The 21480-nt window shown below is 44.7% G+C and overlaps 1 protein-coding gene across 2 annotated transcripts in view; it reads left to right on the top strand.

The window, feature by feature from the left end:
- The first annotated feature begins 182 nt into the window (after positions 1-182).
- Positions 183-21480, top strand: part of LOC106742026 — a 48742-nt gene continuing 27444 nt past the window's right edge. The window contains exons 1-3 of one of the 2 annotated variants that reach the window (XM_014614608.1): positions 183-268; positions 382-585; positions 15603-16039. In XM_014614608.1, coding sequence (XP_014470094.1) covers positions 16017-16039 — 23 coding nt within the window. In that variant the 5' untranslated portion in view covers positions 183-268; positions 382-585; positions 15603-16016. Of the gene's footprint in view, positions 269-311; positions 586-15602; positions 16040-21480 lie in introns of those variants that run through there. The other variant, XM_014614609.1, reaches the window with a different exon arrangement.

Raw genomic sequence — 21480 nt, 5'->3', positions numbered from 1 at the left:
ATACACATCGCAACAGCTGCATTTCGTGGGAGAGAAAGTTGCTCTCCTCGTTGTCATTTCTTTCTCCCGCATGCCGTATCGGCTGAACTGAACCACGTCTGAGAGTTGTCTCCTTTCGATAATCGAACCGCCAGTCCGCCATTGCTTCGCGGTCGCGCTAAGACCTTTAACGGGCTCATTGTCTCGTGTGTACGCTTCAAGTATTGGCGCAATCGCGGTTTTGCAAGCGTCCGCGGATTGCGGCACCGAGCACATTCTGAAAATCACGGTAATAACCGACGAGCGATCCTACCGCAAGGACACGGAACGTCCGCGACGCGACTGTTTTCCCCGACGAGATACTGTGACAAGGCTAACGTTTTACGGGTTAATGCTCCGCAGGCGAAAACCAACAGCGATCGTGCGGCTTGGTTTCTACGATCCATCGAGCGTGGCGTGAAACTCAGGGAATCTCGCGGCTTTTCGACGAGCTCCTGACGACGTCCCCGTCCGCGGAACACGGTCAGCCTGAACACCTCGCTCGGCTCGTCGTCATCGGAGGTTAACGACGACGGCGAGTTATGACTTCTTGCGTAGCTGATTCCGGTGAGTTGTTCTTCAGAAATTCTAACATGGCCGGAATGAAGAATGAGCAGTCTCACGTAGCATGTTAATTGATTTGCATCTCTGCAGCGTGACGATACGCTTCTGTGCATCTAGGTTATGTTGCATAATTATTGAGATATTGAGATTATTGAGAAAGAGAGAGAAAGATCATTTCTAATTTTATCGATATTCCAATTTTTGTCTTTTTACACAAATAGCATATAAAAATATATTTCATAACTTATCTCAATTTTTGTTGCGTTATGTTAATAAAATGTACATTGAAATGATAATTCAATTTTACTCATGTATATGTACTTTAACATGGTTAATGTATAAAAATGGTAGTACAAATATAGAGGTTTCTCATATATATTCAAGATAGATTCGTGACGAAGATGCATCGTTGAAGTTTTGTCTCAAAGTCTGAAATTATATATACCACAGAGTGTTTTGCAGAAATACCGGTGAGCGAGAGAAGATTACACATCCGTCTCTTGTTCCATCTGAAATCTCGAACTTCAAATAAAGAAGAAACGAAATTAACAGTTTCCAGAGAGGCGGTCTACCTGTTATAATTATGGATGCAAATGGGTTAGTAAAAGCATAATCGCGACAGCTGCGGAGAACATTGAATCTCCATCTCGATAATAGTATTCGAATGCAAATCTTTTATTTCTGCAAATCCGGTAGTTTGCACAGCCCGCCTACTACCGCCGGTGATGTTTGTTACCATCTATGCAAATTCAGCGAAATTTTGCGAAATCGGACGGGGATCTCGTGTTGTAATCGTCGTGACGACTTGTCGTTCGTAATAGGGCTGTTAATCTTCGATCATTTTAAAGCTCCGAAGACTCGAAAGGATTCGAGACTTCGAACTTTTGAATTTTGATAAGGTGAAACTTCGAAGATTCGTTTGCAAAGCCCGTGACCTTCGAAGCTTCGGAGAGTACAATCTTACGAATGCTGTAGTCTAATGTCTACGTATATTTTACTCAGGGAATACTGAGAAATGTTGTAAATGAACTTTTGTAAATGAATGAGTGTACCGGATTATGTAGATTAAAAATCTTATAATCCCGATGTTTAGAAAGCTTCGAAGCTTCGATATTTTCGAAATTTCGAATTTCCCTCGAAGCTTCAAAATTATCCAAGATTAACAGCTCTAGTTCATAAACGCGCGACGCGGCAGTATTAACGGCGGAACACACGGCGCGATATGGGAGGGTGCGATGCCGCGTGCGCGCTCGCGCTTTTCAATTAATTTAGCGGAACGTGTTACACGTGTAGCTGAGCGCGCTTTTACATAATATATCGGATCTTAATTCCGCGGCTGACGTAACGGCTGCAGGCGTGCATCGCGTAAGATTCCGCGCGCCGTTAGATAACGGGATGTCGCCGTCGTTGTCGTGCTGGAACAACGGATACACGTCGCTAACACGTCGGTCCTTCGCGCGAGCGCTAGGAAGAAAAGATTAGATTGCACAATTTGGCGCGTGATCGCAGCCCGATGGAACGTGCGGCCGTGTATGCATTATGGTTGCGAGCCGTATCCGCGATCTATGCAGATACGCAACGTGCGAGCGGTCGCGCTCATTAACGCGGCTCGACGCGATTCGATATCCCGATCGATTTAGAAGGGACCGTGTTTCGGCCGGAATCGTGCCGAACGCGCGTTATTAACGCGGCCGCCTGATCGCGTGACGCGGACGACGGCGAAATCGTGAATGAAAATCCGACCTCGATCTCTCGTGGCGTTTACTATGTAGAAACCTAGATACGAATGTCTCTTTCTCTTATTTTTCGCGCTGGAATATTAAATTACCGCCGCAGAGAGAATGCTTGATACATACAATTCTTAATTCCGTAATGCGTGTGTTTCATACGCTATGGAATATTTCTATCGAGAAACGTATGTTTTTTATCAAATTTTATGTAACGTGTTGCTCAAGGAGGCTGCAAGGCGTAGCGAACTTGATAAGAAATCGAAGCTTGCATTACATAGACGTTGAAATACTATCTAACTGCTCGTGCAATTAGAAAAAGATTGACCGTTCAAAAGCTGAGATATTTGCAACTAAAGTTGACGTAATTTTGCTTGATTAATATTAAATTTATGAAGTTCTTTTGGTGCGTCACTGAAAATACGATACTAAGCATTACAACCTCCTTAATGTCTCCCTGATAAGTGAGACCCAACTTTTTCGTTTCTTAGATGACGATTAGAGAAATTCTATGGAAACCTCCTGTTTTCAGGGGAGACCATTTTCTCGCTATTATATTTGCATACAATTTACACAGAAAAAAGAAACAAACAAAAAATGCAAAGGAAAATGCGTTCACGCGGAAGAAATCAATTAAGAGATTTGAATTAATTCAGTTAAGTGCATTTACCACACGTTTGCTCGTGTGGTTACATAAGTGATTGCAATAAGTAACTATATTAATTTCGCTCACATCGCGCTCGCAGCATCATCTATCCTTCGCCCGCTCTTTCCACTTCTCGAATGATTAACTTCTCAGTAGCATTGTCGTTCTCTTCGGGCGCGGAGTAGAAGTTAGATCCGGTTCCGCGAGCGGAACACGTGAGACGTCTCTCTTTGCCTGCATAATTGATCATTAAGACGGCAAAATACCGGCGGAGATGCGTCGGCGATGTACCAGGAACGCGCGCGCACATCATGCGATTAATTAGAATACGAGATATAACGAGATCATTAATTCATTCGGCATTCTCCGCTGACAATGTATCAGAAAAATCATTCATCTGCATAAGAGACCGTCCACTCGTCGTCGTCGTCGTTGCTTTGTCATTACGAGAATCGTAACCGCGGTTTTACCCATCCACATTCACCACCAATGACAAGACTTGTCGGTGTGTACCGATGATACTCGCGGGACTCATTGTTGTCGCCTTTGATCCATCCTTCGAATCTAATGACTTTTGCGTCGGGTTGACCTAATCGCACGCAGATGACGAATTAATGAACGTAAAACGAATTTACCTGGCGCGTTATCGCGTAATATAAACGCGCGCTTGTCATCGCGATGATGATGAACACGCGCGAATGATACACGGATAATTAACAACGATAGAATTTCAACGTGTGATAACTGTAGTTTTTATATAATTGTATCTCATAATTGTAATTTATAATTATATCTACGACTATAATAATAATAACAATGATAATAATAATTATTATTATTATGATTATAATTATGTTATATGATTAAAATTTGAATTAGAATGCATTATATTCGTAAAACTTTAACGTTTGACTTGAAATTTAGAACGCGGCAATTATTTCTTCGACCATTATGATCTCGCGCAATCAGTTGGTTCCGGAATATTTCGGATACCGAGGGCCGGCCCTAAATTCTAACGTCTCTTTACTCGCGTCCTAGGCATTTGAGAATGTTGTCGCATCTCCCCGGCTAATAAAATTCTTGAGATTTCGCAGCCAATCACCCGCATTTCTCCACCGTGACTTGACATGCGCTCGCCCTCCGCGTTTGCGGCAACGATTTCGGAAACGTCGACCCTGCGGCAAGATCGCGCACGCGACAACTATTCGTCCACGATGGGCTTATCATTGCCGCAACGATACTTTCTCTTACAATGACGGGACGCATATATTTATAGAGAACTCGTGCGCGGCATGTAAACGAAGAAGAAGAAGAAGCCGCGGCATCCGATAAACCGCGTACGCGCGCGCTGTTTGACATTTCTACGACGAGTTTACAGGGAGCAAACTCTCGTAGGCTTCCCTTTCCCCGTGAAATTTAGCTTTTACACGACGGTAGGGCCGGTTCAGAAGATCGACTTGTGAGGTAATTCGCCTTGGGCCTCGGAAGATTTAGCAACTCTAATATCTCGCAACGCGATTTCACGTGTAAACTAGAAACGCCTTTCAAGTAGATTAATGGGTAAATAAAACGACAGGTTTTCTTTCTTCATCGCTAATGCTTCTTCTTGCCACTGGACAGTTCGATAAGATTTATAGATTTAAATGAGGTGAGAAGGAGAAAGAATAATACAAGTATAGAGATGCCGATTATATGTTTAATTAATAATGCGCCACGTGATGGAGCGCCAATAGAGATTTAAATTTCAATTCGGTTCAATCACAACCTTGGAGGCAGAAATGAAAAGCAGAATCGTTATTAGACAAATCAGCATTTGCAAAACTTAGACTGAATTATAAATCCGGTATTTATGGTTATAAATTATTCATCATTTTCAAACGTGAGCATGATTAATTACCTATTCGTATTCACCGTTATTCGGTTATCTGAAAGTCACTATTTCTTGCTGTATAAATTAATAAGTACAAATTCAAATGGAAGAATAACGAAAAATTTTACCAAGCTATAATTGTTTATATCAAATGATGATGAATTATGAAGACTGAAATTTCGACTCGGGATATCTTTTTCTCAGTAAATTTGTCAAATATCTGCTAAACATATGATGTATCGCTTTTCGCATTTTTGCTTCCGGCAGCTCCGTCGTGGCATTCCAGTCATCAGTTCGCGGCACTAACAGTTGGCACGTACACTTCGCGTGTACGGTGGTGCGTTCGTGACGTCATGTGAGGCTTGGTTAAGGAAAAATACGCGATGCACGAGAATACCGAAATAATGGATAAGAAGGTTTACGTCATCGCAAACGTGTTAATGTCAGTGTCACGAATAACTGTAGGAAATACTACGGCAGAGCAGCCGGGAGCCAGGATGCTGAAATGAATAGCGACACATCATAAATTCTCAGATGTGTCAAATGGTTTACAGGAAATTTTCGATTTCAAAATTAATGTTTAACAAATTTATCGAGTATGATATTATATTATATTATAATTGTTTCTCGCGTAATTTCGATGCCAGCCTATTTTGATCTTACATCAATCAATGTCAGCTTATTTTAACCTTACATAAATCAATGTCAGTCTAGTTTGTTACAATTACACGATTCTCCTGCAAAAATCTCTCGCAGCAGAGGAATCATACGGTACATTAAGTTACTCGCGTCATGGGTCTTTTTACTCGGCGAATGTAAATTTCAATTCACCGTAATCCTATGCGTCGATTTTTATAATATGACCGGTTTAAGTAATTCACCGTATAAATGTCCGTAACGAAATCGCTTCTACGAACGAGAGAATCAAGAGACGTCACCCGGTTGTCAAACGTGTGCGATCAAGATATCCCGGTGTCGCTCTCGCTTTCGCGATGTTTCAGAAATTCCGGAAAATGATGATTTCACGGCTCGTACGCCGGCAGACCGACGAGTCCTTCCAACGATTATCAACGTTTTCAAGCTCGTTAGCTCGTTAAGCGGGATTCAGCGCGCTTGTGCCGAGCCTTTTGATGGCGGTGTTCGCACGATCAGCCATAAAGAATTTCATGCGTTTCGCGATGCATGTAGTAACATCGCCGGTCGTCGTTGTCGTTGCGTTGTCAGGTCACATACGCGGCCGGGGTCACGACAAATGCGACCTGCCGCTCGTGCCGCGGATAAACATTACTTATGTCCTGACATTAAGGCGCGTTTTCGCCGGGAAATGCGACGACCTTTCCTCAAATTATAGTCGCGCGAGCGGCGATTATTAAGGGGTTAATGCTGACACGGCGAAAAAACGGCGGTCACACGAAAACGGCGAGACGCGTCGGGATAATGGCACGTCGGGAGAAAAAAAACGGACCTCTCGCGCTCCTCCGAGTGCAACGGGACGACGGGCGTCCTAGAGCGGAATTATCGTCCTCTACAAAAATAAGACGGATCGAAATAAACCGCCGCGAGGAATTCTCATATTGCCGCGGTGTCGAGCGCTTAATCTTCGCCGTCCGGAATCGGTTTTCACAATCCCCGCGATCCCGCCGCGAATTTTAATCCAGGTTTTAAGCATTCCCTGAGCGGGGAGAGAGGAGAAGGATCGATCTTCATTCGTCTCGATTTAAAAGATTGATCGTTCGAATTCCGCACGGCGGCGGCGCGCAATAAGAACGAAGAAGGGTGTTTATTCTCGCGCGAGTCCGCTTCGGAATGCGAAGGCCGATCCTTGCGTCGCGGGAAAGCCCCAATATTCTCTCTCAGACGTCGGCAAGCGGTCATCTCGCGTCATCGAGATATATTTAGAGCGTTGTCCGGAACTTACGTCCTGTCTAGATGTCACACCGGCTCAGAATCGTTTGCAACATGTTTATCAAAGTCGCGGTCGTCACATTGCGACATTATCCCGCGTGAAACATGTAGATGCGCGCAAAATGTGACTCATGCGAACAATGAGCTATATCGTGCCGCAATGACGTTGCTTGATGGCGATTATATGAGGAATCCGGAAAATACTTTCGTCCCATTAGCTCCTTCTAAACTCGGAATAATTTCAAATCACGACTATTTTTAGATCTTCATGAACATCGCGAGATCTCGGGAGTTTAGATTAAATTCGTTTTCGACGTGTAAGGTGAAAAGGCCGCGACGTTTTCTTACGGAAGTATTCTCAATGACGATGAATGATCGTTGCGTCGCGTTAATGTTGTTCATTCTCATTATTTTGTCATTATTATTTATTCATTATTTTTTCCTCTATTAAACGCTTCTTGCACACCTTCGGGGTGTTATTGGCGGCTTGTGCTTCCGCTCTTATTGGCCCTGTGTCCCTTATACATCAAAGGGCTTCGAAAACAATTCAATTCTCGTTCACTGAACGGTTTTATGAACACCCGTGTCGTAATTAGTACGTGAAAATACGTATAAATCTCCAGACGATCGCGATGTTAAATTGACCTGAATGAATCCGGTTTCTCGTTAATGGGCGATCGAAGTGCCGATCTGAAATAAGAGCGGTACGAGGAACAGTAGTATCTCCCGACCGTCGGATTCGCCGACTACTTATTCCTCGATGTTCGCGCGGTGAGTCACAATGAGCTCGCCGATTAACGTCGCTAATTACTTTCCGCGAAATCTCGGTGGCTCGACTTTACCCGTAAACAATGAGATAGGGAGGGGGAGCCCGCCGCAAGAAATGCCTCGCGCCCACTCTTCGTACATGGAGCTGCAATTTGCATTGCATTGCCCGTGTGTTTCGCGCCGTGCGTTGCCACAATCGCGAGACGCGCGCTCTCGGAAGGTTGCAAACGCGCCGCAGCCGGGAAGCGTGATCGCGACCCTGCTCGTAAAATCGAACGGACGCACCGTTACGTCTTCATTATACCATCTGCCTGGTATTGTGATCCTCTCGCTCGTTCGCGGAACCCGCTAAAAAATATCGGAAATTGCACGTTTGCAAAACGAAGCATTAATCGGGCGCGAGTAGGATAACAAAAGGAAGAGGCGTCCGGCGTGCACTTAGCGATGCATCTAGCACGAGGCACCCGGGTTACGAAGCCGCGTCTCTTTCTCGATAATCGTTAACGAGCGATCACGCGGAATGACAAGAACGTGTCCCTCTTCTCCGCCGCGACGGAGTTCTACGCTCTCGCGTCTCTCGCTTGCGCAACGGAGACGTATCGCTTTCCGCGTGTGCTCCCCGCGTTGGGGCTAGCACGGGTACGGGTAGCCGTTACTGTTACTGCATATCGAGCTTGGCTTCGTGAGGGAAAACGTACGCGTTGCACTGATGCTCGCGCTCCGAGAAGATGCGCCTCCTCTCGCGCGGGTGCACCGCTGCACCGTGAGCGCGCGCGCGCACTCGCTCGCTTGTCGAGCGAACGCCGGAGTTACGAAACAAGGATGTCTATGGCGGAAAGCGGGTCAGTGCACGGCTCGTTTGTCTCTCGGATGGTTCCTGGGTTCCCTTCTGCGTCTCTACATCCACCCCGTCGCGCGCGATAAACGAAGAGAGAGAGAGACAGACGGATCGTTTTTCTATTCGGGAATTTAGTAGACTCGCTGGGAAAAACACGCGGATACTCCTCTCTCTCTCTCTCTCTCTGTCTCCATAATTATTTAATGAAATGTTAATGCTCACGCGACCGTGAGTGCAGAAAATGAATATGTAATCGCATTCGGCTCTATAAATATGTAAATAATTGTTAATACAGCGTTAATATCACGAGGTAGCATGCGATTAAAGGGGAACACGTCTGTGCAAGGGGAAAGTGTGTGTGGGTTAAAATTCGTGAAAGTAAAACTACGGATTCTCTCTCTTGTTATTTGATCGTGCGAGGAAGAACTGTGCCGCGTTTTAAATATCCGAGGATGTGTTCTGATAGCCGGCCGTCAAATTGCAAATGAAGAAGGTAATTTTTCGCGTATGGGAACGAAAAAACAAGCGCGTTCTCCCTCCCTCTTTCTTTCTCTCTTTTTTCCTCTCATTCCTCTCGTCGCGGAGAGCGCCAGGTACGACGTTCGCTTCTTCATTTGTTATTCATTTGTTCCGTCGAAAAAGACGACTTTATTGCTGCGAAATATATTTTCGCTACATTCGCAATAAATCTTATCTCTCGCGGATGCGCCGAAACAGGATATTCTGCGCGCAAAAATCTCAGCTGATTGTTATTTAGATGACCAGGATTTCGTGCGTCGAAAGAATTTTGTAAGCAGTCGTGCCCTTTCCGATGGATATTTATCTGTATTCGATAAGAGCTCTCGCGGAACGTGCTGCGGGAGGGGGGATCTTGACTATTGGAAATAAGTCGTGTCCTTGCTGCCGCCGCGCGAACTCGCGCGTCGGTCCTTGACTAACTTGGAATTGAATTACTTCGAAAAGGTATTGACCTCCTTTGTGCCTCGGCGATCGGGCTTAATAGCGGCGCGCTGTTGACTAAACTTTTGCCAATATTTAACAGCCAATATCCTGTCACCACGGACATTAAGCATGCTAAATCTCCCCCATCCCGCGTCTCTCTCGTCCCCCGGATGGAAGATCTATTATCCGGTTAAAATGACATTTTTCGAGAGTTACCTCTCAACCTTCGCGCGCAGTCATCCTTCTTTCATCCGTGTCCTACGCTCCACTGATCGGTACACACAGGATCAACTCGAGGGCAGAATGGCTTTTTTAACAATGTGATGCATCCGCTGATTTTTATCTTCACGCTTAAATCAGGAAAACTTTGGTCCCCTAAATAAAATGTTTCGGAGAAATATTTGTAGATGTGCGTAAGGAAATTTGTGTGAATATAGGACAAATATTACATTAGAATGGATTTGGGAGAATTATCGGTTATTTTATTATCAATTTATTGTAATTACAGTAATTATTGTAATGATCGTTACGACGGCTATCGTAATAATAATTCAGCGATCACCGCGGGATGATACGCAACGATAATCCAGCACGCTCGCGCTCGTAGGGAATTCGCTCGGAGAATTCCTGTTCGTCGCAGATGAAAGTAAATCGGGCGCGACGTACGCGAATTGTCGTGTGCCACAACTGATAGAGCCGGTTTCTAGTAGTCTCGTGACACGCCTCCGTAGATGTTATCGAGTATCCTCTCGCTGAAAGTACGCCTCAGATCCTAGCCGATTGTTACGCTTTACGAAACGATCGGATAATTATGCCTCTCGAGAGGTATAAAATAATTCAACATCGTTAATTAAAATGTTGCTCCCGGAGAGCAGGGAGACGATCATCGAGATTATCGCTTTAAAAGAAATTTTCGTGTGACTATTTTCAATAATATTTTACAATAATTCATAATTCTGTTTGCTATTCGATAAATCTCGCGGCGTACAAACACTGTTGATCGAACAAGACGATGAGAAGAAGAAGGCAGACGCTTGGTTTCTCGGGGCACCAGCCAGACCGAATCGATCTAATCTAAGCGCGAGGAACAAACCGTGCGCAATTTTCTCCCGAGATGCGTGGGGCAATTAGCCAGAAGTATGGAACCAGGAAGTGCGGTGTACACGAAGGCGAACCGCACGAAGAGCGGGTTCCACGCGCGGTTCGATCGATTTAGCTTGACTTTCGCTCGACTCGGCCGGCCGATGATGATGGTGATGACGATAATGACGGCGATCATTAGCATCGCGACGCCGCTAATGACGACGCTGACTTATGAGAGTTGTCGGCGTCGATCTCGGGTGTGGGGACGAAAATCGCGAAGACGAAGATCGCGACTTGTTCGTCGCGGACGAATCGCGTGCTCGGTTACTACACGCTCTCGTCACATATGGATCGCTCATTAAGTAACGCCCGTAGTCACTCTCGCTGCTGCCGCGTGGTGCGGGTCCGTGTGACACACTGACACATAAGTCGCGTTCTTACGGCAGACATGACCGCTATCGCCACGACGTATCGGCGCTTAGGCTGCGACTACGAAAGAACACGTTGTAACGATTAACCTTTCCACCGAGGAGACAAGGTGAAGCGTGAAATTTCACAAGCGCGAAATCATTCGATCGATATTTTTCGTGCGACCGTTACGCATGGGGTTTCTCCGCCGTGCGTTATTTTGAAATAGTTACGAAATCGTTACGTTCATCTCTCGTTTCCGTCGAAAGTATACGCGCGAGAGTAACATATATATATATATACATATATAAGTATGACGACGCTGCAAAATCTACCTCGGTTTAATAGCCGCATTCAATCGCTTACTTTTCCCTTCTTCTTCAAATTAGGAGTCGACGCACTGACTTCTGCCGACGTTTGATTCGATTGATATCCGTATATCGCTACATGGAAAGAAGAAGAAAAAAAAGGCAGACAACGTTTAAACGATTCGGCGTGGCACACATACCACGTGAAACGTTTTACATAAAATCGCGATGGAAACGCGTTCCGATGCAAGTCGACCTCAAAAAGACGACCTCTCGAATTTCACTGGGACATCAACGAAATATACCTCCTCCTTTTTCCCCACCCTGACGGCCGTCCGATAGCGAAAGAGAGAAAAGGAGACGAAAATGTACTACCGCTTGTGTCCGTAAGTTAAATCATTTGCTCGGTGAAATCCGCCGAGATGCGATGGTGATTGCCTCATCGATATTTCGGATTCGCAACTTTTTCTTTTCTTCCTCTTTTCTCAAAATGTAGGCGGAATTGTACTGCTTCTCCGGAGCAACGCGCGACAATGTAGCTTGAATTCTACAATCGCGTGAAGTTATGCATTAGACTCCACCTTATGTCTAGCTTGTGAAAATGTTTGGTCGAAGTATAACAAACGGAGGAGGAACAAAGCAGCGTCTGGAAAGTTTTACCATGTATTTTTATACTGAATTATAACGAGACGCGGAGGAACTAGGCGTTGGGTCTGTTCGTAGTGGAAGGAAAAGGAAGGAGTATCGGTGACTTCTCTTCGACTTGTTACGACACTTTCACTGCAGATCCCGTGATTCTGTCGTCTCTGCGACCCACCTTGCGACACCTCTCCCCCATTTCATTTCTGATAATAATAGAGAAACGTCACTTGACATTATCCTCTTGTACACCAGTTTGTCTCTCACGGCAGCTCTGAATATTAATCGCGCGCAGATTGATATGATATATAACATGAAGCATGCGAAGTGTTTATTTTGAGAGTATGTTTAACATATTTGACAAGATCGTAGAAAACTATCGATGAGCTTAGATTTTCATTTTACGTACGCTTTCGCGGAAATGAAACGCGAGAGCGACGCGTTCCGCATTGTTGCAATTCTTCGCGAGACGAGACAACATTGTAGACTTTATCCGTCGCGAGTCTCCGCGGGGCAGCTCCAATCTTGTCGTGTGTTTAGAAAATTGCGCTTTCGATTGAAACGAAAAACCTGCTCTAAACGCGGAAGTAAAAGTGCCCCAGTTAATGCAAGTCTGATACTACGAAACATCGGAAAGTTTAAAGATTCTACTGCGAGAAAACCGGTACCGGTCAGATTTTTAGTAGTTAGCTTCGGTTTTGGAATCCTGCCTATACTTTATGTCGATTCACTTATACAGTCCGACAAAACAATGCTTGTCAAGTAACTTTAATCTGGGTAGGTGTTTCTTTTAGATTTTCGGCCGTAAAAAACAATGTCGCCAGTCAATTTGCTCCATCACGTCAGGTTTTAAGGTTACTTTGAATTATAAGATGAAATCAGCGATCACCTATTTTTATTACTTTATTGCAACTGTCCTCTTAATTTTCTACTATCGACTCTCTCAATTGCCAACTGTTGAACATTGGCCTCTACGTACTCGACCCTCAGTTCTCAACTTTCGACTCCTGGTGTCCGGCGGTCTGCTCGCGTCTCCCAACTCGACTCATTTTTTGTCTTGCGGGGAAATCTCTCTTCGCAACCGTAGATTGTACTTGCGAGTACTTTTCGACTCGCGCTTCTTCCTTTTCCCAAAGGTCAAGGTCGCGACGTGACATCGCACCTCCAACCAACATAACGCTGGTTGAACGAACACGAAGCGTCCCAGTTACCGTCCGCGTGTCCCCGTTCGAGCGAGGTTTATTAATTTTCGATCGGAAATATCGCGTTATGATGGAGAGAGAAAAGATTCGGCTGCGAATTAATAAGCGCTAATGGGAAGTAATCAATTGTCGAAGATGCGTTTCGCGGAGGGTCGCGCAAGTCGCCGAAAAATGACAGCCGTTCCGTACAAGAGCGATCACTCACACGAATCAATCAGCGATCAGTCATCAATTAACTTGGGAACATTTCAAGTAATCTCCGTGGCATGTGTATTCAATTATGTCGAGAATTTCGTCTTCGCGATTTAATGATTCGGTACGCACACAATTTGCATCGTGTGTACAATATGAAGTTAATGTACTAATTAATTAACGTCCCATTAGCGACATCCGTTGATTTCCATTGAAATCATCGAAATTGCAGGGCAATTCTCTAATCCTCGGCGTTTTACACCTTCACGGATTATTAGCGGCTGCCGCGACAATTATAGCGCGGGAACTTAGACATTCTCGGTGTCTCTTTTCTTCTCCCTTTCGATCTCTCTCGTATGGAGGTGATATCAACGTTTTCAATTCCGCAACACTCGTCGTCGCGTAAAAACAGCAAGTATTACGTCGCAAATATCCGTCCGATATCATCGGGGGCATCGATCGGTTTCCTTGACGGCATTTACGACGCGCCTTTCCACGCCGTGCTCATTACAACCTCCACTCGTCGTTTCCGAGAACTTTTGTGATCTTTAATAATCGCAAACCGCGACCCTCGCCGCTCCTCGGATCACCACCGCGTGCGGGTGGTCACGTCGTCCTCTCGCCTCTCTACTCCTCTCGCCTGATCTCGTGCTTCAACTTCGTCGAAGAAATTTCGGAACAACCGACTGTTCTGACGAGAACATGTAGCGAGATGTGTGCCAACAGGTTTTCTTATCTGTCGGTTGCGTAAATAGAGGAAATTCGACGGTATTTACGTGACCCTGAGAATCGGCTCGTAAAATGATCGAGGATTTCAGGTTTTGAGGGAGCCTTCGGGCTATCGCTCGCAACTAAGTGAATTAAGTATCGCCAATTAACTATGTGGAATTCGGATTTACTGTCGTTTTCAACAGCCTCGAGTACTACTACCTGCGAGTTGTTAACCTGCTTATACGCGTCTTATGGCTTTTACTTTTCACCTGTAGTTGCTTATTCTTGAGTAATGATACAATGCAGAATTAGGACAAGTAAAATTTGTTTTAATAAAAAAGAATAGATCCTTTTAATATATTCAAATTATTTAATATATTATAATTATAAGAGTCTAAATATACGGTTGTCCTTGTGCGATTTTAATATTAATATTGGTGGGAAGATACCTGTTAGTCATATATTAAGTATTCAGGAAGTATTTTATCGGTCCGGCTAGAATTCTAAATGTCACAGATAAAATATATTGCTGTTTACTGTGTGCTAAAATATTATTGGTCTGTGATACGTATAATTTACAACAGCAGCATTCTAGCAATATACGCAGGAAAATTTAGATTCCGTTACTAATTTCCGTTACTAATAAGAAACGTGACTGGCTTTAAATCTGGATAGGTTCTACAGAGAGACTTACTTGCTAAATTAGACAAATAGTTCAGATAAAATTTTTACTTCTGTTGTCTATATTGATTAGATACAACACATGTATGACATTGAACTATTTGCTAGTTATTTATCCATTTTAGCTAATTTCTCGTATCTAGATCATTTTTGCTACGACCGCAAGACCATTTTTTTTTTAATAAAATACGACTAACATACGGGAAAAAATTTGATTGCATTGACCAGAAAGGAAACAACCAGATATATTTTGTTTTCCGATTAATGCAACCAGATTGTTTTCCATGTAGAAATCTTTTGGTCTTCTCAGAAGCCGATAGGAACCTCCTTAGAATTCCTTTTTAACTCCGAGACTTCCGAACAGCATCGAGACTGACCCTTCGAAAGGATGTAACTTAGAACGAGACTCCTTGATATCATAAATAATTCTGATTTCCGGAACATGAACGCGCGGTATCGATTTTGCGTTTACGCGGTGGAGCAATGTGAAAATGGGAGTTGACGTTATTCCCCGACATAAATTGTAACATCCACACCCATATTGTCCGCATTCATAAATTCTGTGAGACGGCATTTATTTATCGAGGTCGGACTAACCACAATCTCCAGATTTAACTCCTGATAGTCGCTTATGATTATTACGAAGAACCTGTGTAAGGGAAGACGGTGGATTTCGTTATCGCGTTTATCACGAGCATAAACCAGCTGTAACGGACGGACGACCATTATTGCCTTCCGCATTGCTATCCATACGAAATGGCTCTTTGCATAAGTAATCAACCCTGCTAGCCTCTGCCGAATCTTCTTCTTCCTCGCTCTGTCGGCTTCCTCGTTGGTTGCGACGCATCGCCGCACGTTGCTGCGATTTTGACGCGCCGAAGCGCTCGATTTCTCTCTTTCTCTCTCCTTCTCTTTCTCCCTCCCTCTCTCTCTCTCTCTTTCTTTCGTACGACAGTATTCGACGTATCTTCCTTCCCACACGGCGCGGTGATTTTGACGCATCGAGCCGCTCAGCGTCGATTTCTCTTTTCCGTCGTTCAAATACGCTCGCGTATTTTCGATCTCTCTCTATATCCCTCTCTCTTTCTCTCTTTTCGCAGCGGTTTGACGCGGAGAGGAGGCGGCGGTAGTGGCAGTGGTGGCGATGGCGGTGGCGGTGGCACCTCTCGCTTTCACTCGCCGCGTGGTTGTGCGAAGAGGCTGTCACGGCGTCCGAGAGCTTCAGTATCCGCCGGAGAGTCGCCGGAGACACGCGCTGTTTCTCGATGTTGTTGATGCGGCACCGCGATCAGTGTAACACCCGAGATTGAAGGCCCGAGCGAGAGTGAACGAGGGAGATTTTCAAATCGCATCTTCGTGCCCGCACCGGAAGCGACAGCGAAGAAAGAGACCAAGAGAGAGAAAGAGAAGAAAGAAAGGAGAGACCGCGACGTGCGCGGGGAGGGAGGCGCTATCATAAGAGCGAGAGCACGCGGACTGACAGAGGAAGAAGCGTCATTGGAAGAGTGACAGAAATGGTGACAGTCGACTGGCTGAGGTAAGGGTTGAATTATTAATCGTTGAGTCGCGATAAAAGAAGCTCTCCTGTAGGATTGACATTTTTTTTACTCGCGTTAGAATCCTTATTGAAGTCGAATTTCGCCACGGGACTGTAAGTTAATTTCATATTATTCAGAAATAAATTTGACGAGGATTCAGAAATGAATTTGACAATTTCGCTTGGGAAAATAAGGAATAACGTTCTCTTTTTCATCGGAAAAGTGTGACTGACTGGAAAAACCGGGAGGGGTCTCATCGATAGACGTTACGTGGGAGACGATTAGTATGAGTTAACGCTTGTCACGAGGATGGTGGAGTGTGTTCCGGAGTAGCATGTAAAAGTAACTTTCTAATAGCGGAACGGTACCTCATCGTTCGCATATTTGTTAGGTGAATTAAGTCGCTTCGATCTCTTTGGGCTACCTACGGGCGCAGCCTCCTTTATTAAGAAAGCGCTTCGATATTTTGGAGCTGACTCCGCGGATGAATTCTTTCATTGTTGTGTAGGGATCAGTCTAAATATCTGTATTGTATTGAGGAAGAAATACTAACAAATGATGCGTAAACAGGATAAGCGAAAATGTAGCGCCCGCATATATTGTAACACGACAGGTTCGGCCATTTAACCGACGAGCGATAACTATTTCATAATTTGTTATAAATATTCATTGCTTCCTCTTTGCGTCATTTTGTACTTTTGACAAGTATGGAAACGACAGGAAGAAAATCTTGCATCGTGAGAAAATTTCCCGGATTACTAATCTTCCGGTTTAGAACGTCTACGTTCAATAGCGCGTACAGGTCACGAGCTATGATCATTCGCTCGATTAATTCACGATAAACGGCGGATGTAACAATGTTTTCCCGTTTTCCTCGTCGGAAACCGGTTTTAGAATTGCTTATCGCGAATTATCTGAAAATGAAGAGAGCAGAATGGCAATTGCGCCGAAACTCGTGCTAAAAAAAGAATATTGCCTATTATTCTCGTATTTTATTTTTAATTAACATTATCATGTGCAATAAATTTTTATTAATTTCTTTATATCAAGTTTATACTACACGGAAGGCCGAACATGTCAAAATTTTTATTCCGAAAGATCCCACGAAAGAAATCACTGCGATACACGTCTCACGAGAAAGAAACGCTCGAGCGTGAACTAAAGTCCAAGTGGTTAGTGTCGCTAATTAGTCAGACACGCTCGTTTCGTGTCGTCGAACATCGCTGGGCGCACGAGCGAGACTCCATGTTTTCGATCGGACGACTAATCCGGCAGTCTTAAAAATCTGAGATATGAAGGATCGAAAATTCATGAGGATTTAATAGACGTATCTCTCTAGAATTCGACGATCTGAAGCCCCCCGAGTATAACCCCCCGGCACTGTACAGCCCGATGTAATTTACATAATTCACGTCTTATTTTAGCTACATAACGACACAGTGATCTCAGAATTCGGGAATTCAAGGCCTCAAGATTCGTAAACTTTCTGTTAAAAAGAAAAAAAAAGTAACATCTTTAAATGTAAACACACATTATACACACAGGAATATCAGGAATCCCGGAAGTGTTTCAGCGTCCGATTTAAAACCTGTTTAAAATCTGAGTTAGATGAGCGCGCAATTAAAGAACATCAAGGAGGTTTAAGAAGAAGTTTCTTCTCAAGTTTGTACGGGTCAACGTTCCGTATTTTTCAAGTACACGATACACCGCGGACATCCTAATTATCTTTAGATCAACTAAAGATTAACTTTACTCATACATTTCCAGCAATTACGGAGGCGGTTACAGAATAAGATGGCCTACATTAGACTAATCACGGTAGTTGGTGCATCCGTGTAATTATATGTGTGCGTCGGATACAAGTATAGTAATAGTTTTCCTTGTGCAATGCGTGTGTTTTCTTCTTTTTACCGACGCTTGCTTGTAATTTACACGACGCATTATGGAGAAAAGTCCCGAGAACTGATGCGAGTAGCATTAAACTTCAAAGAAGCGATCGTTCATAGTCCTTATGTTGTAACGTAATACATTACGATCAATGAGACGAAATTAGCATACTTTTGCCTACGTGGATAAAATAACATCGCGGAGGAGAGGAGATTTTTCAATCATTTCGCGTCGATTAATGAGTGAGTGACAGAAATCTTGAATACGCGAAAATTGAACGTGGAAATTGATTTTTCCGGATAATTGTACGCACAGTGAGACGAAATTGTCCCTGTCGGTGCGATTGAACCCTTCAATTTTCGCGATCCCATACGTTTCGAGACCGTACTTTGCGAGTTTTTCAGAGATGAATATTAATTGCCGCGCGCTCGTGCCCGTTGCGAACCAATTCGTTATAATTATCGTTCACGGCTTGCTTACCGTGATCTGGCACTTGGCGAACCGTAAAGTCGGGCATAATTAAACCGGATAAGTTACAGCCCGGTGGTAAATCTTTCAACCGTGTAATCGCGCAGGATCGACGCGTTTACGCTCCGCTAACGAACGAGCGATAGGTCGATACCTCTCTTCTCGTGGTCGAAAAGGTACGACGCTTCGAGAAAGAGAGAAATGACGACAGGCAGGCAAAACGAAAAGAACACTACCTATTACATTTTTCTTCTGTTTTGTAATTAAGCCGAACGTCTCAGGATTAGAATCGAGTGATCGTCCCACGTCTTTCTCTCTCAAACTTTCTCCCGACCGCCCGAAGTGTTATTTATGTTATTTTATTTTACTTTTGGAAGGAATAAATGTATACGGATGTTTTATAATTATTATTTTCGTCATCCGAAGAGTTCGATGGCACCGTGACTTTCTCCCTCGAAAAGACCAGCGCATGTAAATGTTTCGATTAAATAAGAGCGAACATGGATTCAGTAACGACGCGAGAACGACGGAAACAGCGGCGAGAAGAGTGTCGCGAGACGAGAGACGATTTTAAGAGAGGGCTCCTTACCTGGCTTCCGTGTCTCACCTCGTGTATATTTTGACTCCTCGGTGGAGAAGGAACGAGAGAAATGCGTCGGCTTTTGAGCTGATCGCGGATCGATGCTCGGTGTTATTACAGATAGAAAGTTACCGGCGCGCTTGAGGCCGCTATTATCTTTATTCTTATCGTGACTGTGGCTGTAAACATAACCGTTATTTCCACGGAATCTTATGTGGTAACTAGTAATGACACTTTGTTGCATAAATAGCATTAAATGTACTGTTCGCCACGAAGCTTCATTCCTTGCGGTCTACGAGAAGCGAATCTCTTTTAGCCGCGTCGCTCTAAACGTAAACTACATCATCTCACTGAAGAGATGAAGCGGATGATGAGGAAGAAGTGTGGAGGAAGAGAAATACGCCGAATATGCTAAACATCATTAACGGGCGGGGCGCGTTATGGTGTTTTATCTAGCCAAGCGACACGGTTATCGTTGTTAAGTGTATCTGTAGAGCAGCAGTGCGAGTCGCGCGTATTTTTTCTCCCGTAGAGGCGGAACGAGAAAGCAACCTAGAAAATATGAAATTATCTAACCTCTTCTTACCGACAGACCGACTTTTTTTATTATATATCAAGAACTATGCTCGCGATGACGGCGTTACATCGAACGACAATTGACGCTTCCGTGACGGTCCATCGCGAGACGCGAGCTCTGCGATAAACCGACGTAGTTCCACCACAAATCCAACATTTAATCTTACATATTCGTGTGTAAAATTATACAGTCATTTCTTACGCATCTATGCGCGTGTTATTATAATTTTATACACATACATATATGTTAATTATATATATATATCAGTGTTGAAGGTACGATGAAACAAAAATCCTACGTAATTATGAGGGACATTTCGAGGTGCGTACTTCGAATTTGGTGGTATTACAGAGGAAATATTGTAGTAAAAATTACACTACGTGTACGTGTAGTGTTGTCGCCGTTTGTGAATTTCACTCGCGAATTCTCCTCCTCGTCGTCTGAATTCTCTCAATTCCGTCGCAACCGGTGCACGAGGACACTCCGTTAGGGTCGTCGCTGGAGACTACGCGACGGCACATAATCGCGGCCCGCGATGTCGTTCTTACGCGTTCTTCTTATACAAACAAGCGTCACGCGAATCATGCACTTTCTCTCTCTCGAGGCTACCGGCGATGAGTTCCTTACTCCCTCCACCGACGGTAATCTCGCCGATATCGTCGTGCGCGGAATAAATTCAGGCGCGCAAAAAGAAGAGGAAAAACGAGGGGAAAGAGAGGAAAAGGAAAAAGCAACGAGTGTATGCAGAAAGCGAGAGAGACATTGTTCACCTGCAGCACGATCCGCTTTACTTTACTTACTTGATCGCCGGATATGACGATCTACCTCCATCGATCGATCATGTGCGTACACTCAGGAACGGACTCGAGTGAAACGGCGCCTTGGAACGGCTGCTTCTTGCCGTCTAATTTCTCAACGATCCACGCGCGTACACTCGCTTAGTTGACTTAAACTAATTTCTTGTTTGGATACGGGCAAACAAATGTTTTGTTTGCTTGTGAGAACCGAAATTCGCTTTTCTCTGAAACGAAGATGAGAACGGTCCAGTTCTCACAATCAAAATATTTGCTTGCCCGTATCCAAGCAAGAATTTAATTTCAGAGTCAATTGAATGGGGTTTCTCAGTGTGAGAGAGGAGCGCGGACGGTGTCTTTTCTTCTTCCGTTTTCTCCCTCTTCGCGACGAAGGGTGTGATTATCTTTTTAAGAGAACCCCGAAGCCGGGCGCTTCGCTGGCCGGCCTCCGGCACTAATTATTATTTACGAGCCACTCGTCAGACCTCGATCGCATCGTGTCGTCCACGGTTTTGCTCCAATTCGTCCGACTATTTAGCCGGGGAAAATCGGCAAAAACGCGAGTCCCCCGAGGGGGTGGATCATCTTCGGTCGCATTCGTGGCGCCGAGAGACGCGAGATCTTATCACGGCGCGATCTTCTAACGCGATCACGCCGAGCTGCGTTTACGTAATCCCGAGGTACCTACGAAGTTCTCGATCAATCGGCGAGACGTGGGCACACACATGTACGAGTGTGCGCGCGAGCGTGCACGCTCGCGACCGCCAGTCGCAACTTTCTAAAACACACGGAGAAGAGCCGGCGAGGGGGAGGAGGAGGAGGAGAGTGCTCGCGCGCGAGGAGGAGGAACGAGATTCACTTTTCACCGATAACGGAATCTTTATTTTATAGAAAGCAAAGCTCTCGGCGCGCGAAGGAGCGAGCGAGCGGGCGAACGCGAGCCCCTGTGCGCTGCGCTGCGCATTCTCGCCGAATATCGCTCGTAAAACGACGTTTTATTATCATTGGTCCTGGTTGTTGCGCGACCAGTCGCGATCGTCGTTTAAATCGCATCCCATCTGGTCCGCCGTGGAAAGTCCGTCGTGCGAATTTCGAAAGTTTCTCCCCGTTCCCTTCCGATCGCGCCAAATCGTA

The sequence above is a fragment of the Dinoponera quadriceps genome, unplaced genomic scaffold (assembly GCF_001313825.1).
Source record: "Dinoponera quadriceps isolate SergipeBrazil2010 unplaced genomic scaffold, ASM131382v1 scaffold696, whole genome shotgun sequence".
Classification (NCBI taxonomy): Eukaryota; Metazoa; Arthropoda; class Insecta; order Hymenoptera; family Formicidae; genus Dinoponera; species Dinoponera quadriceps.
The sequence above is the reverse complement of the archived record's forward strand: the minus strand, read 5'-3'. Positions and strand labels throughout refer to the sequence as shown.